This window comes from Vanellus vanellus (assembly GCF_965231255.1).
Source record: "Vanellus vanellus genome assembly, chromosome: 18".
In the NCBI taxonomy this organism is placed as follows: Eukaryota; Metazoa; Chordata; class Aves; order Charadriiformes; family Charadriidae; genus Vanellus; species Vanellus vanellus.
In genome coordinates, this window is record NC_138923.1 from 6,450,845 (window position 1) to 6,467,749 (window position 16,905).

Sequence of the window (16,905 nt, forward strand, 5' to 3'; positions counted from 1 at the left end):
AGTAATGGAAGAGAAAATAATAATAATAAGGGTAAAATACTATACGAAAGGAGTGATGCAATACAACTGCTCACCACCTGAGGATTGCGTCCCCAGCCCTTCCTGAGCAGCGATTATGGATCCCTGCCCCTGGCCAACCCCCGTTTATATCCTGAGCATGGGGCCTGCGGTATGGAATATCCGTGTGGAATATCCCTCTGTCCGGCTTGTCCTCTCCGTGCTCCCTCGGCTTCTGCGGGAAACTGGAAAAGCCCTTGATTTAATATAAGCATTACTTAGCAACAAGTAAAACAATATGTGGTATCAACATTATTCTCATACTAAATCCAAAACACAGCAGCTACTAGGAAGAAAATTAATTCTACCCCAGCTGAAACCAGGACCGGGCTTCTGGTCCTTATTTTGGAAAAACAAAGCTATCCCCGGGGTGTTGGTGCAGGCAGCTACGTCCTGACCCTCTCCCTGTCCGACCGATGGGGGCCTCTCCCTGCCCCCGCAACCCGGGATAAATGCTGCAGCGCTCCTTCCGGGGCTCCTCCGCGAGAATACACCAAATAAGGGGGAAAACGGCGAAAGTGACGCTGTTTCACGGCGCTGCCGTTTCCTCACCGCAGTCTCCCGCGAGCCGCCCCCGGCGGGACTCGAACTCGGGTTCCCTCCGCTTGGCGGGGAGGGGCAGGGCCCCCCCTGCCCGCCAGGGGGCAGCCGCCGCCCTGATCGCCCTCTCTGCACAGGGCGGGAAACCACCGGCGGCGCCCCGGAAGCTGAAGGGCGGGAGAGGTCAGCCCGGTGCCGGGCGCGGCGGCAAAGGGCCGCCATGCAGCCGCGGGAGCTTCGCTGGGAGACTCTGGCGGCTCTGCGCACCTCCAGCAAGGGCCAGCTGAGCTACTGCCGCCACTGGCTCCAGGATGAGGTGAGGGCTCTCTCCCGGCGGGCGGCTGGGAGCCCCCGGGCCGCGGCGACTCCCGCTTTGCTCCTCACAGGGAGTCCGTGCGCCCCGTGGGCGGCTGAGGGGGGAGATCCGTGACTCGTCCCTCCGAGCGCTGCCCCAGCGGCGGTACATCGGCTGCTTGTCTCGTTAACAGTCAGGGCTTGAAATACATAAATCGCCCCTGTGGTAGCTCTGCTGCCCGCTGCTCCGCCTGTCAGCGGCTGGGCCCTTCTGCCCCCTTTCCAGCAGGTCGGGTCCGGGCTCCTTCGGACTGGCTAAACAGTGCAGGGTTTGGGGTGGACGAGGAGGAGGTGTTACAAAAGCAAGTTGAAGCGTGATGGTCCTGCTGCCCTGCCAAAGTAGGGGAGCTTGGAAAAAGGGTTGAAAAAAACAGCAGAAGAAATGGGTAAACGTAGTACTGAGCTGTGGTTATAAAGCATCTGCTGACTTGTGCAAGTGTTTTCAACGTGTGTTAATGTTTCATTGATTTCTTGATACGTTTCACGTTCACAGAAAATGTTTTCTCCCTAGGATATCTTGGAAGGATGCACGTCTCCTCTTGTGCTGTCCCCTTATTCTGGCTGGGTCCTAGACAGAGTGATTGGGCAATCAGCCCCAGAAACGGCACACTCTGGAAGTTCAACACCTAAAGAATGCACTTCCCTCACAAACCGGTCGCCTTCTCTGGAGAAGATCACGTCTGTAAGCTGCCAGGGCTCTTCACCACTTCTGTCTACAGAGCCAAGCGAAACAAAGGTAACTGTCTGGTTATAATCCGTGTAGGAGCAGCTGTGAGAAAAAAATGTGCTAACTTGCTGCCATAAGTTGTTTGATAAAGGTTGGTTTGTGCTCTGTTAATTTGTGGGGAAAAACATGCTTAGTTTCAACTTTTTAGGATAAACAGGTGATGGTAAAATTGGTATTAATAAGATTTTCATATAATAATGTTTCATAGTAGGCCAAAAGCAAACTCCCTTTTTCACCATAATTAAGGAAAATTTAGTTGGAGCCGTATAGTTATATGGATTAGCTGCATGGGATTCACCCATATGGAGGGAAGGATCAGGCCTGATGTAAGAGTCTGTGGGTACCCCCTTGGGTTCTCTGGAGGCTTTGAATGACTTAGGTGTGTTACAGCTCCTTTTGACAAAGTGAAAGGGTAGGAAGCTGGGCCATGAGCAGTTGAGCTGTGGAAGTAATGAAGTTGATGAAGCACCTGAAAAGAAAACAAATGTCCATTGCTATCCATTAAATGATAACTTCACCACATAACAATGATACCGAGCAGCAAAGTTTTGCATCGTTTTGGCCCCATTTGGACTTAAGAAATATATTTTGAGGAAAACATCTTAATGAAGCAGCAAGATCTTATAAAAGTTATAAGAGAGACTCTGAAGACTCCTCCTGAAGAATGATTCAAAGTATAAACCTGTCTTGGCTTCTTCCAGTGTAACATCTTCACTGAGTGTTAGGAGAATGTGGGGAGTGTGTCTAGCCTTTCTAGGGGACAGTTAGCCTTTGTGAATGTCCTATATGCTCTTGGTATCTCTGCTCCCAGTTTTAGTGACTGGGAAAAGCAATTATCCCAACCTCATAGGTGCTGGAGGATATTCAGAATGGTGAGGGTACATTACTGGGGTATAGAACTACTCTAGAAAGTTGTGCATTGATTGACTCCTTTGTCTGTTTCTCTACAAATAATGTGCAGTTTAGGAGACTTGATGTACCTGGTTTCCTCCGTGAGTTGCTGATACTGTATTCAGTCACTGATTTTGCTTATATGCTGACCCCGCAGGGAAATGAAGACCTTAGTCTGTTGGAAATGGATCAAGAAGTCTTTTCAGCAGTTCTGCCATCTAAAGTTACAGAAGTCGAAGGCTGCATTCGCATGTACGAAGAGATGCACAGGTTGAAAGGAAAGGTAAAAAAAAAAAAAAAAAGTTGGCCCACTTTGGGCAATTTAATTTGTATTTTCTTCTGTCCAAATTCCGGTGATTACTACATTGTGGTGTTTCTGGCACCTCTGCAATCTGCAGGAGGGGCTAAGGCAACGGCAGGAGCAGCAAGAGCAGATGGTGAGGGCAGTGTACGATCTGGCAAGTGAACAACTGAAGCGCTTTGATGAACTGAAGGAGCTAAAGCAGCATCAGGAATTCCAAGATTTGCAAGAAGTAATGGAGAAGAGGTGAGATAAGCTCTGGTATCCTTAAAATATTATAGCATTTAATCAATGTGAGGATTGTGCCTGGCAATTCTACACTAGCCACTTGTGCTTGAAAATCTCACCTGCTTCTTTTCTTACGTTATCCTGTTACTGTTTGTCTTTCAGAGTAGATCTCTGGCTACTGTTGAGGCTTCAATGGTTAAAAAGACTATATTTGTGACAGTTAAAGTTCCTTTAGCTTGGCTTATTTTAAAAGTAACTTGCTGTGTGTTTGTTTGTATTTTGTTTTGTGCATGTCTTGAATACAGTTTTTCTGTCTGTATGTGTTTTGTAGCTCAAAGGAGGCTCAGGGACAGCAAGAGAAGTTGAAGGAAGAACACCGACACCGAGCCAAGGTCTGAGACTTGTAAGACTTATCTTTTGTAAAAAAATTACTCAGTGGGAACTGGAAAGACCAACTGATTAATTTGTATTTACGTGCCAGCCCTGGAGTAAGAATGTATTTTCTGGTGCTGTTCTAGACACCTACTGCATTGTTGTGGAAACACAGTAAAGGCACATGTGTTGTAGGAGCAGGAAGGACCTGTAAAGCTGGAGTTATTTAAATATTTTGTGTCTCTGGTGTCTTTTTCTCTTTCAGGTATTAAACCTGAAACTGCGCGAGGCAGAGCAGCAGAGGCAGCGCCAGGAAGAGCTGGAACGTTTGCGTAAGGAAGAGGGCCAGGAAAGATTGCGTCGCCTTTATTCCATCCAGGAGGAAGTGCTGCAGCTTAACCAGCAGATTGATCCCAATTATAGACACAAAGACTTGCCAAAAATTGATCTTTCTGCATACAGTAATCGTGGCAACCAGATCTGTGGGCTGGTGTCAGGACTCATCCGCACCACAAGTGAGGTAGAGGCTCTAGAGTTGTTCTTAACTTTGGTTGTCATTCCTTCGTAAAGCTTCTGCTAGTTGTTTTCAAAGGCAGTTTGTTATGAGGCCGTTAAATAAGATGTCACAGAAGTGGTTTTAGATACTTGTCCTAAAAGCATCTCATTTAAAAGGAGAATTCTTTTCCATGGCACTTAGCTGTTCTCTTGAAAACGGCTTATAAAAATGCATGAGGATTTCTACAGGAGAAAGATTCACTATTAAAATACTGTAAACTCTTGATGCTGTAAAGTTCCTTTTTGAGACAACCATGGAAGCAGAGTGGTTCATAAATTGTTAAACACTGAACACATTCTCCTCTACTCATAAGCCTTTTAGCATTAACTAGGTGTCCTGGTTTGAGGTAGTTTAGTTCATTCTAAACTCATGTCTCTCTTTCCCTCCTCTACCTCTCTCTTTGAAGAGGGGTAGGGGGGACTATCTGTTGCTCGCCTGATGGCCGGTTTGGCCTAAACCATGACACGAGGTTTCCTTTAAAGTTTTGTTGTTTTTTTTTTTTTTTTTTTTTTTCTTTGTGTAAAGGTGGGAATCTTAAAACATAAAACACTATAAGGCTAACTCTCTGTTCCAGCTTGTCACAGCTGGCTTTCTGCATAGGAAGCTGTCTAGGCTTTGCATTGGGGTTTACTTTAAACTTGTCAAAATATATTATTAATTTTTGTTTTCCAAGATCTTGTGAGATCTTGTCATGCACTAACATTATGTACAAACATTATGACCAATGTTAATGTACAAATAAAGGAGAAAAAGATATTTTCATCAAAGACGATAAAGCGTGTAGTTGGCTCCTAGATGATCTGAAAGCTAATGCTTTATAGGCTCCTTGCTCTTGCTGTTGGTCCACAGATAGTGGAAAAAAAGATTGATGCTATATTACCTCCTCTGTTTCTTGACAGAGAGGTTTCCCTTCTCAAGCAGATGTGGCCAATACTGAACGAGCGCTGCAGGAGATGCGAGGGTTGATATCCAGCATGCAGCAAGAAATTGCTGCAGCTGTGGAAGAAAAAAGGAGGAGAGATGAAGAGGAAGCGAGACAGAAGCAGAAAGAGTTACTGAAAAAAGAGCAGGTGAAGGCTCAGACTCCTGCCCCTGCACAGCAGTCAGGTGGAAAGCAGCAGAAGGAAGGTTGGTCAGGCTTTTTTTTTCCTTGGGTGTTTTGTTTGTTTGTTTGTTTTCTTGCCCCTCCTTACACACTTTTTTACTGTTAGGCTAAATACTACTTCGGAATCTTACTGATGTGAAAATATACTTTCTTGTAGCCTTTCCTTTTAGCACTACTAGTAAAATGAGTATAGGACTGCTTGCAGCAAACTTTTAAAATTAAACTGATGCAGCATAAATTGACTGTATTAACTGGAGCAGAACCTGCTCTTCCTAGACTGTATGCCATATATTGGAGAATAACATAGTGCCTTCTTGCAAGTGTAGATGGCTCATGCATGAGATGACAAAACATACAAGGACAGACCACTGAAATGTCTTCCTTCTCGAGAGTAAGTTAAATCCAGATATCCTGCAAATACAAGCTACTAAGCTGAAGAAGAACTCCTGTATAGCTTGAAAGCTTGTAGTTCATTTATGAACATAACTTTCTAAACTAAATTCTGGGAAGAAAGCACTCATACAGCTGTTAGTTCCTTGCAATGTTTTTTAAAAAGTTTTCTTAAGGTTTTCTAGAGTTTTAGGTCTGTCTTAGACTTCTGCTATTTTTTTGTAATATCAGGACTTCAAGTTAAGGCAGAAGAAAGTACCATGCAGTGGTACCAGCAGCTTCAAGATGCTGCTGAGCAGTGCATTGCTTCTTTCAGTGGAATCAGCAACTGCAAAGACAACAATGAGGTATGAACAAATGATTAATACTGCTGAAGAGTGATTGTCTTAATTTCTAGGGGAAATGGAACATCTTTCATTTAAAAAAAAAAGAAAACCAATTCTAATTTAGCAGCCTCTATTAACAGTTTGCTCATGCAAACTATCACAGTAGTTTACTTGTCTGTAAAGGTTTTTAAGGTTGTTTGTTTGTTTGTTCTGCAGGTTAAGAAGATAAAAACAGACTTGCAGAAAGCAGCTACGATCCCTGTGAGCCAGATCTCTAGAATAGCAGGTCAGGAAAATGCTAAGAACCCAATCCAACTGAAATGCCTTTTGCTGTAAACATTTTCGTAGGACACAACGTATCCAATATTTCTCAAATTATGCCTACAGCAGAAAGCTGCTGTGCATACAGTCCAGGTCTTTGCAGCACAATGTTTGCTTATGTTTTGAAGGTCTGTTGCTTCCCTCAGAGGTGTATTGCTTCATCATGATTAAATTTCTTTAATCATGATGTAGCAAACATGCAGTTTGAGGCGCCTTGCTCTTCAGGGTGTAGGTCTACTTTTGTGCAGTTGATGTTGTCTGGTTAAGACTCGTCTGCTGTTTCCTAATCTTCAGTCTCCATACATTCCATATTGGCAGGCTCTCAGCTGAGAGAGATATTTGACAAGATCAATAACCTGCTCTCTGGAAAGTCTGTTCTGAGTGGAGGGCGAACTGTATCCGTGACTCAGCATCCACAGGGTCTGGATTTTGTTTATTACAAACTTGCGGAGAAATTTGTGGTGAGGAAATCTTCTCTTTATTGGGGTGGCAAAGGTAGCTAGTGCTTTAAGAAGTTCTTTTGGACACTGTCCTCTATCTTCAACTACTAAGAACAAGATTGCTAGTGTTTAGCTTGTATATGTTAATTTTCATATTGATTAGAGAAAGTGCCTTTTTGATTAAAAAAAAAAAAGTGAAAGAACTTAGTTTCTCTTTTCCTTCCATCCCCTATTTTATCTCGTCTAGGAGGAAGAACTATTTTCAATTCCAGGTTTACACGTTACGTATTCTGAACTAGTTAGGTACAGTGTTAGTGGAAAACGGGTTGATAGCTAATTTATGATCTATCACAAAACTATATATGCTCAAAACCTTATGTCTTGGCTGAACTTGGCGGGGGGGGGGGGGGGGCAGCGGCAGCCACAGCCCAAGAGGCCAACTTCTGTCCCTGCTGCGTAGTTAGCACCTCCCAAGAAATGAAGTGGCATTGTTTGAGTTGCTTTTTGAAGTTTGCAGTATTTTTCCCTGTTCTTTATTTGCTAAATTTGGGCCGTTTGAAACTTTCTTTTGTCTGCAGTGACAAATACATGCAAAAATTATCCCATGGAGTAAAACTGACTGATTCGTAAACATTTGAAAATGATTGTTTGGAGTGAAAATATCTGTGCAGCGTTGCACTTTGTGCCTGTGTTCGCTAACCCCTTTTTTCTGTCCTGAGCCAAAGTTTATTGTCATGCTTTGTGGGAGCTGATCCTTTATTTGAAACTAATGACACAAAAAAAGAGGAATTTTTTTGTCTGAGAAATGGCTTGAAGGGGTAGGGACTGACTTTCCTTTCCCCCTCCAGAATCAAGGAGAAGAAGAAGTAGCTTCTCACCATGATGCAGCTTTCCCAATTGCTGTGGTGGCCTCAGGAATCTGGGAAATGCACCCTCGAGTTGGAGACCTCTTTTTAGCTCATCTGCACAAAAAGTGCCCCTATTCTGTGCCGTTTTACCCTGCATTGAAAGAAGGGACTTCTATGGAAGAGTATCAGAGGTAAATCTATTACTGGACTTCTTCAGCATTAATCCTGGAAGGGCGAAGACTGTATTCTTCTGAGTGAACTCCACCTTTCCCCGTCTCTGATTATGTAGGCACTGTGACGTGCTGGCATAGACTCTGGAGATTCACTCACAAGTGTGCAGCTCCCCTGGCCCTGTTTCCCTGGAGGATGCTGTGTCCTTCAGCTTTGGAAGTGCTCTTCTGCTTCTTCATCATCCTTCTCAAAGAACAGTTGATAGCCATAGCTTGATTCAAGTTGAAAATATCCAGTACAGCACCTAAATATGCTACATGGTATAAAATAGTGGAACGTATGACCCAGAGGGTAATGATCAGCCTTGCAATAATTCTTGTATGGTTTTGGAGTATCCCTCTTCTCAGTACAGTTCGCTTAAAGTAAGCTGAGAACTGCAGGGACTCAAGTGAATGTATTTTTCTGTACTAATACTGGAATGTCTTCTCGTACTTAGGATGCTTGGATATCAAGTTAAGGATTCTAAGGTGGAAGAGCAAGATCATTTTCTTAAACGGATGTCAGGACTGATTCGTCTTTATGCTGCTATCATTCAACTCCGGTGGCCTTATGGAAACAAACAAGGGGTATGCGTGTATGGCATTATAATTAAGACCTTGTTGCTATCCCAAGAGATTATTAAATGTATTGTAAACTTGATTTGTAGTTAAGGTGTGCTGAACTTAAACCAGCTCATAATATGGTCATAACCATAATCAACAAAGCAATGCAAAGTAATTTGTAGTGTAGAGCTTTACTTTCTTTATGTTTTCATAATGCTCAAGTTTTATGTTAGGCTGTTGTAAAATAACTTTATGAAGAAAAAAGTAAATCAGAAAACCGCCTGTTTTAATAATGGCATTTTGCAAGTCATAAAACAAGTGGTGGGTAGCTTTTCTGTTGCTTTATAGACACATCCTCATGGGCTGAACTATGGATGGCGCTGGCTTGCTCAGATGTTGAACATGGAGCCTCTGGCAGATGTGACAGCTACACTACTTCTTGATTTTCTGGAGGTAAGGGATGTGGATTACTGGTAGCTAAAGGGATCTAAATTCATGACATTTTATTTTCTGAAGGGATTGCTGAGGTGAGGTTCATTATGATTTTAACAGCAAGGTTTTTTTAACTTGCCCTTATTCTTTCAGAAAGGAATGTGAATATTTCCACATTCTTGCAAATACAGCTTTGGAACTGAATGATTTAAAAACTGAAGTTTTCATACATGCAACTTTTGTTGTATTTGGTTCCGTTTAGGTTCTTGCTGTTTTAAAAATAGTTGCATGGTCCTATAAGAATGAGGTCTGCTAAGCACGTGGCATCAGTTCGTACAATACAATGAGGTCCTGTGGCCTTTTCCAGCTGAATTAGGTCATAAAACGGGATTGTTTTTTCAGGTTGAAAAGGACAGAGCCTGATGTATATTAATCCTGTATCCTAGGATATAGGCCTATGCTAAACAAGAGGCAAAGTGAAAGGCTGAAGTCAGGGGAGACAAATGCTGTTGAACACAAGCAGCTTCTGTGCTTATCAAATGCCTTCTAAAGAACTTTAAAAGTAGAAATGAGAAAGTAAAGTGCAAAGTGAAATACTCCATGGGGATTCTGTTAGTAGTGGTGAAGTTTGAGAAACATTCATCTGTCTGTATGAAGAAAGCTGATGCATCCACGCTTCAGTAATCGAGATGGGGAAATGACCACAACATGCCCTAGCAAATAGTATTAGGGAAGGCTGCTGTTTCTGGAGGGAGACCGGAGTGAGAGGAAGAATAGCGTAAGATTGGTATCAGTGGCCACCACACAGTCAACAAGAAAAAAAGGTGATTATGGTAGCAGTACTGGCATTTAGAGGATTTGCTTCTTTATTGTAGGTGTAGGTATGTTTCTTTAAATGTCTGGATAAAATACTTAGTGGTTGATTCTGAACAGGTTCATTGAAGTTGTCATGCTAGTCTGAAACCCAATTCTGGAACCTGGTCTTTGTGGATTTCTGTACCATAGGTGTGTGGCAACGCTCTCATGAAACAGTATCAGGTTCAATTCTGGAAAATGATGTTGCTTATCCGAGAAGACTATATCCCAAGGTATGATATGTGTGGTTAGGAATGTGAAATAATCCTTGTGTTTTACTTTGTGACTGTTTGCTCTTAAATGACGTGTCCATCTTTTCCAGTCTCTGCCATCCACCCCTCAAATCCCTTGTAAATCAAACCCAACTTTCTAAGTAGATTGTGAAACATCCTGTTATTTCTGCAGAATTGAAGCAATTACCAGCTCTGGACAGATGGGGTCTTTAATGCGTTTCAAGCAATTCTTGGAGGTAAAGATGGGTTTGTTTTTGTTGTTTTTGTGTTTTTTTTTTTTTTTTTTTTCATTTTTCAAGTGATTTGTGTTTGCTTTTTTTCCCCTTTGTTTGATATATGCATCATTTTGCTAATGAGGCTGGTGCTGCTTGCCACATTCCTGATAGTGCAGACCCATCACTATGATGTAACCTGGCTTTTATAACTTTTCAGTTACTGAATTACCTTAATGATATTATGGTGTCAAGCATCTCACTTCTTTCTTACCTTACATCTAATTTTTCTCAGTGAAAATGTATTTTGACTATAAATGAAGTTCAGTGAGACTAGTTGCAGTTAGAGAAGATGTACAGGTTGAGGATTCTGCTGAGTCATTCCTGTAACAGCTATTTTTTATCAGTGGTTAGCTTGTTTTTATCTATTGTGCTGATTAGATAGATGAGGAAGTAGACACTTTGAACAGCGTGCTGTAGGGTTTGTTTAGCATTGTATTCTGCATCTTTTTTTTTTTTTAAGAAAGCTTGCAAAACTGTAAAATACTTATTTAAATTGTTTTGTGAATGTTGACTTAAATTTTGATATTAAACTATGATTGTTTCAGCATTTGTGCTTTCATTTCATAATTAATTTTGGTGCATTTTATCAGCAATGCTTTGTGTGCAGGAAGAGCCATCAGAATTCCTGAGAAGAGATGGCAAATTAAGATATACATTTCTTTTTCCTTTGTTCTTTGTCTTACTCTCTCCAATAGAAATGTCTACAGCAGAAGGAAATTCCATTACCAAAGGGTGCTCTGCAGTCTTCCTTTTGGAGATCATAAATCAGTTTATATTTCTTTCCCCTTGGATGTCAGTGCTTTCAGACCTGGCTTCCTGTTTATATGTAAAGGCAAAATAAATGTATTTTGTATATAGAGGAATCAGGAGAGAATATTCCATCAGCCTGTTAATGTTTAATTCATCACAATTTATGTTCGGTAGAACACGTGTTTAATTTGTTGCAAACAATTGGAAATTATTTTTTGCTATGGCTTTTTATAAGTTTTTGTATAATAAACTATGGGAAATCAAAGACTTTTCCTTCATATGTTTAAACATGCAGAAGATGTTTTAAATACAGTATCCTGATGACCTCTGGGCTTCAGAGATTAAAGACTCTTGGGCTGGAAGTTTGCACAGTGCTGTTCCGTTCATGGAAATGAAAATACCTCACAGCTTTATGAAGTCTTAACAGAGTAATCAATCTCAGAACCTTATGGCTTGAACTTTATTTTTGTATTTATTACATCTGTATTTTATAATTCAGTTTTAATTATGCTGATCTACTTCATCCTGTTTGTCTCAACATCTGAAAACTAAAGGGAGACTGGTGAAGGCATTTGGCTTGGCAGTGTTGACACTTCTGTTGAATGTAATTTTGCTCTAAGAGGCAGTACTCGATTTAAGAGAGGTAGAATCAGTGTTTTAAAAGGTTTGCATGGATGATAGTAACTTCATGGGGGAAGAGCAGAGTTCCTGAAACTACAGAATTTCTGTGTCCATTGTCCATCAGATGGATGGAAGCTAATAATCCATTTTCTTATTTAAAAGAAAAAAAAAGTGGCAAAATGGTGCATTCATTCTAGCACTTTTGCTGATGTTCTGCCATCATTTGAGGGAGAAATGGTATGCTTGGGTTACCTAAGGTGCATTTTATAAGTTTTTTTTTAATGTAAATTGATTTCTTCTTTATCAATGTTACGGTGTTTTATGTATCAAGTACTGTAATACTTTTGTACCAATGGTGGATTATTCTGAGAATAGTTCATGATAGAAATCTGTTTAATATTAAAGTTTGATTTTTTTTCTTTGTAATCTGAAGTTTATGCAGTTTGTTTTTTCTGTCGAAGAGGGATGGTCGAGAAAATCCACAGCTGCTTGGTGAATACAGGAGATAGACAGTATGGGAGATCAGAGTGATGGGAGATCTGTCTGATTTATGGTGCACTGTCCTTGAACTATTTTGGTGGCTTCTAAGATGAGGAAATTTGCTTCAGAGTTCTAGAAGGTAGTGCGTTATTTTGGAAACATGCTGTTGGAAGTTAAAAAATATTATTTTTACCAGATCAGTTTTTGTTATTCCTAGAGGCACCGCAATATGAAGCTGTACTAATCGGAGTCAAGGCTATGAGAATCTGAATTTGATTTTTACATATCCCTTGAGATTTCTGAGAAAAGGTTGTAACATATACTTTGGAATTCAGGCCTTTAAAACCTTTAACCTTAGCTTTAAAATTGACTGGTAGATAAGTTCAATTTATATTTGGTTTATATTTTCTACACTAACTTTGGAATTCTTTAGACTGATGTTACTGGTGATTGTTCTGGGGTACTGGAAATCTCTTTCCAGTATCCTTTTACCAGGTAACACTAAAGCAATATACTACAACTTTCATTAGTATACTTGAAAATGTTCAGTTTTTTTTTCTACTGAGTGGAGATGTTTTAATTACATTTTGTGTATCTACAATTATGTTGGAGACTCACTTTTCCAAGGTAGTAATTGGTACTGGCTGTTAGAAACAATTGCCCGCCTGTGCCAAAACACAAGGAGTGATTTGATAATGTATATATAAGATACAATAGCTTTCTTTTTTTTGCTGACAGGTACTATGGTTTTCTAACACTTGGGGGTGGGGATATAAGTATATATTTGTATAAATAACAAACATGGTATCCTTTTCTGCTTCGGTAAACGGCATCCAGATACATACATACAATTTCAAAAACACTAATAAAGTTTTCTAATTGAATAATGAGTGCACTTCAAAAGAATTGTAATAAATCAGTATTTATTTTTAGATGTAGCTTATGGTTGCATCTACTGCTTGGATTGATCATTAACTTGTATTACATTATTCTGGTTTTTGTCATTTTAGCAGCTTTAAATGATAGCTATTTGGTGTTAGGAAGATGCAGTGCAAATAAGGTCTTATGCATGTATTCATGGCATTGTCGTATTTGATATGAACGTGCATGTGACAAAGGAGACGATCTCTGCTGCGAAAATACTGTGCATTCAGCGCGAGATGCATTAAAATTGCCGTGAGTCATACTCTGCCTTGGAGACAATAGTTCCAGGCAGTCCCGCGGGTTGCGATGCAATGCCACTGCAAGTGTGCTCTTTCCATTTAAGTACTTTTTAATAAAAGTGTTATAACTCAAAAGTCACTCAAACCCACTCACCACTTTGATCCTGTAAAGTTCTTGCTGCCTTAGAAGACCTCTTAAAAAAAAAAAAAGATTAGAATAGAACTTCTTTGCTGTGTCTATTTTAAACATCTACTTTATACTAAAGGCTCATTTTCTTTTGAATTTATGCATCGGCTTTTCAAAAATAGCTTTCTCTCAACGAGCGTTTTCAGCCTTTTGATACTCTGTCCTTGCCAGGCTCCTTTGTGACTGTGACACTGCACGCTGCTTCAAAAGGAGAACCTTACCCATATATATTTTTAATAATGTAAAACTAATGAGGCTGCTGCTTTGCGTCTGCCCTGTTGATTTAAATTGTAAAACCCGTCGCCCATTCTCAGCCTTCGGAAGCCCAAACTCACCCTGCCTGAGGAGAAAGGGGCAGAAACCCCAGCTGCCGCCATGCTGCACGGACACTTTAACTGATTCCTAATGTAATCCTGTCTTTTTTTTTTGCGTGTCCGGGACTGGTCACCGCGGGGCGGTGGGGCAATGCCCGAGGCCCGCCACCCCGCCGCCGCTACGGGGGCACAAACGCCGCCGCCAGCCTCCGCATCCCGCCCCGCCGCTCGGCTCTTTCCGGAATCGCTCGGCTCTTTCCGGAGTCCCTCGGTACTTTCCGGAGTTCCTCGGCTACCTCCGGCTCTCCCCGCATGCGCCGCTGCCGCAGTTCGCCTGCCGGGCTCGGGTGGGTGGGGCCTTCCCCCCCGCCCCCGGCCTCGGCTCCCGATTCTTTCCGAAGCCCTTCGGCCATTTCCGCCGGCCGGCAGACCGTTCTGCGGCGCTGACGTCACCTCCGGGCCGCCTTATAAAAAGGCGGGCGCAGGCGGCGCGCGGTGTCCGTGGCGGAGGGTGCGGAGCTGGCGGCGGGGACCTGCGCACCGACCCGGTGAGGCGACGGGCGGGGCGGGGAAGGGGGGGGGGGGCACCGCGCCCGCCTTCATCCGACACCGCTCGGGTAGATAGAGCCCCCCACACACATCCGCTCCGCCTTCCGCCGCTGCGGGGACAGGTGTAGGGGTGCGCCCTTCCTCTCAGCCGTGGGGGAGGCTGAGGCCGGCCCTGCCTCCGGGGGGTCCCCGCGGCGCCTCGGCTACCGCTCGCTTTCGCCCTCCCCGGCGGCTGCGGCTGCTGCCGTGGGGAGTTTTATGGCGGGTAGCCGTGGCCGCAGGGTCGGGCCGGGGTCCCTGCGCGGCCCTCGGGGGAAGGGAGGGGAGCGAAGCGCGGGGGAGCAGCCCCGGGCGCGGCGCGGATAAGGGGCAGGCGAGCGAGGAGCGGCGGGATCCGCCCTGGGCAGCCTCGACCCGCCGTAGGAATTTCATTCAGCGCCCTGGGGAGGGGATAAACAGGCGAGTAAATAGCAGTGACAGCGAATCTCCCGTCCCTGGGGGAAGAGCGAGAGGTCCCCCTCCTTGCCTTCCCTGTCCCTTCGTCCCTGTCCGGGAAGGTGTGAGGTAAAACCCTGCCGCCCCCCGAGGAGAAATCCCGGGGGGGGAGACGGAGAGCCCTGGCGCTCTGCGGTAACCCGGTACAGCAATGGCTTCCCTCAGCTCTCACCAGCCCCAGCCCTGTCCAAGGTCAGGAGATGCAGCGAAGAGTGTGTGTGAGGGGAGAGAAGAAAGGGCAGCGATGGAGGGGCCGGGTGCTCGGTGATGGCCGGAGAGCCCCTTCCTCGGGGAGATGGGTCGCTGTGTGGAACCACCAGCGCGTAAACAGCTTGCACAACGGAGTCCTTCAGCCAAGCAAGAAGACGTTTAAAAGAAATTCTCCCAACCTGTGTTCCTTTCGTATATGTGTCATTTTGGTATATAGGTCAAGCACTACGGTTTCCTTGGTAAAAAAAATCAGGATTTGTTCCTTCCCTGATTAACCTTTTTTTTTTTTTTTAATTTAACATAAATCACAGTAATCACAGTCAAGTTTTTCTTAATTCATCGCCCGCGTACACCTTAGCTGGTTATGGTGATAAAAATCTATATTGCTAGGTCATAAATATGTACCAATAGGGTAATCATGGGCCCTGATATTTAAGGAAAAGCATAAGCAATTATCGCTACACTTTTTTCAGCAGGTCCATGTTGGCTTTTCAGGATTTTAGTAGCTATTTTGTCATAAAACAGCTACGTGTTCCAGTCTAAAATGTACGTGACTGTTGAGCAGTCTTTCATACATATTTAAATAGGTTCTTAAGAGCAGTTGTCTGGAGATGGCGAATGAACACATTAAGGGGGGGGAAACCCAACCAAAAAAACCAACTCAGCCTGAAATGGTTCTGTATCTTTCTGGAAAAAAAATAATCCATTTTCTTTTGGTATTTTGTTTTCAGCAAAGAGCCAGAAGATTCCCATGACTGTATTCACTGAAAGGCCTTGGTCAGGGATTCAGATTTGTTCAAAACAAATATTAAACCCCACTGTGTGATTTTTACACATTTAAATGCAACTAGTAATGATTTTTTTTCCATGAAATCTTCATTTGTCTTTAGTTATAAATTGTGCAGAGTAAAATAATGAACAAAAGATTGAAAATCGAATGCTTTTTGCTCATTGTGTGCAAGATCTGTAGCTGTAGTAATGAAATTGTTAAGCTGTGGAAAATATTTGAACCAAGATAGCAGGTTACATTGTTCATAAGAAGTAATTTATTTCCATTCTTGTTGAAAAAAAACAAAAAACAAAAAACAAAAAACAAACAACCCCCCCCAAAAAACCCGAACATCCATACTGGTCAGATTGAAATAAAAATTTTATTTTAAAATCCGATTTAGATGTTACGCTTCTACGAGATCCAGAGTTGATGAAGTTAGCAAACATATTTGTGATGGGTTTTTTTTAGTAACAAAAAAAAAGGTAGCAACAATAACACAAATGTGGAATGTCAGAGACTGTCTTTTAAGTCTTTTTTACGCATTTTTCACCTGCACAGCAGAAAAGTAGGAGCAGCCTTAAATCTCTTGAAACAGGGTGGTACCTCTTGGTGTGAAATTCCTATTTCTCACTGTTATGTTTATAACTAACCTTAGTAATTTAATGCGAATCACTTAGAGTCTTTGCTGACTTATTTTTGTCTCCTTAATGCATTTATGGGGGTGTAATTGTTTTATTCATAAATACATTACTTTTGGGGGGCAACTAATTGCTTCTCCAGTATTGGAGGAGATAAGATGAATTCCTCCCTTTTCTCCGCTGCGTGTTAGTATAGTGTGGGAGTTTGTTTTTTCCATTTGTCCCTGGAGTGTAGGCAATAGAAAAATGGGGTGGAGCAGACTGCAGATGCTGTGGATGGAGATTGCCAAGCGTAGTCCGGCATTGTGCTCCCGTAGCTGACCATGGATCAAATGGAGTGGCAAGCTGCCTTCTTGCTGCTGCAACCGATACATGTTAAGCTATGCAAATGCCAAGAGAGATATGCACTAGCTTCAGCAGGCACAAAGGCACATAACTGCAGTTGTCCATGAACTGCTTCAGGGATTGCAGTGTACTCATGGGAAAAATGCAGGGTTAGAGGAGGCAAGGAAATTTTCTGTTAAAAATTCAGTGGGTTAGATATGCTTAACAGCTGCATAATTAGCCATCTCAAAAAATACCTTCTGTTGCAACTGCTACTTTTCTGGTTTTTTACTGTAGTAATTGAAACTAAAAATCTTTGTAGATATTTACATTCAGAACCTTCTTAGTGGGTTTGTGTCTTTAAATTAAGCCCTGCCA

The 16,905-nt window shown here is 42.6% G+C and overlaps 2 protein-coding genes across 7 annotated transcripts in view; both read left to right on the plus strand.

Moving 5' to 3' along the window:
* Positions 1-817: 817 nt before the first annotated feature.
* On the plus strand, positions 818-11,821 carry GLE1 (GLE1 RNA export mediator; the record flags this gene model as incomplete). Its single annotated transcript, XM_082492580.1, has 16 exons — positions 818-913; positions 1,463-1,687; positions 2,727-2,852; positions 2,968-3,116; positions 3,430-3,490; positions 3,736-3,990; positions 4,926-5,154; positions 5,753-5,868; positions 6,064-6,133; positions 6,487-6,629; positions 7,457-7,647; positions 8,124-8,253; positions 8,578-8,682; positions 9,667-9,749; positions 9,922-9,985; positions 10,720-11,821. The coding sequence occupies 16 exons, from the start codon at positions 818-820 to the stop codon at positions 10,786-10,788; spliced, it is 2,112 nt and encodes a 703-aa protein (XP_082348706.1). The 3' UTR covers positions 10,789-11,821.
* Positions 11,822-14,046: 2,225 nt separating this feature from the next.
* The window catches only part of SPTAN1 (spectrin alpha, non-erythrocytic 1), a 53,326-nt gene continuing 50,467 nt past the window's right edge, over positions 14,047-16,905 (plus strand). For all 6 annotated transcript variants that reach the window (XM_082492722.1, XM_082492717.1, XM_082492719.1 and 3 more), the window contains exon 1: positions 14,047-14,087. The gene's annotated coding sequence lies outside the window, so the exon portion shown is untranslated. The remainder of the gene's footprint in view (positions 14,088-16,905) is intronic.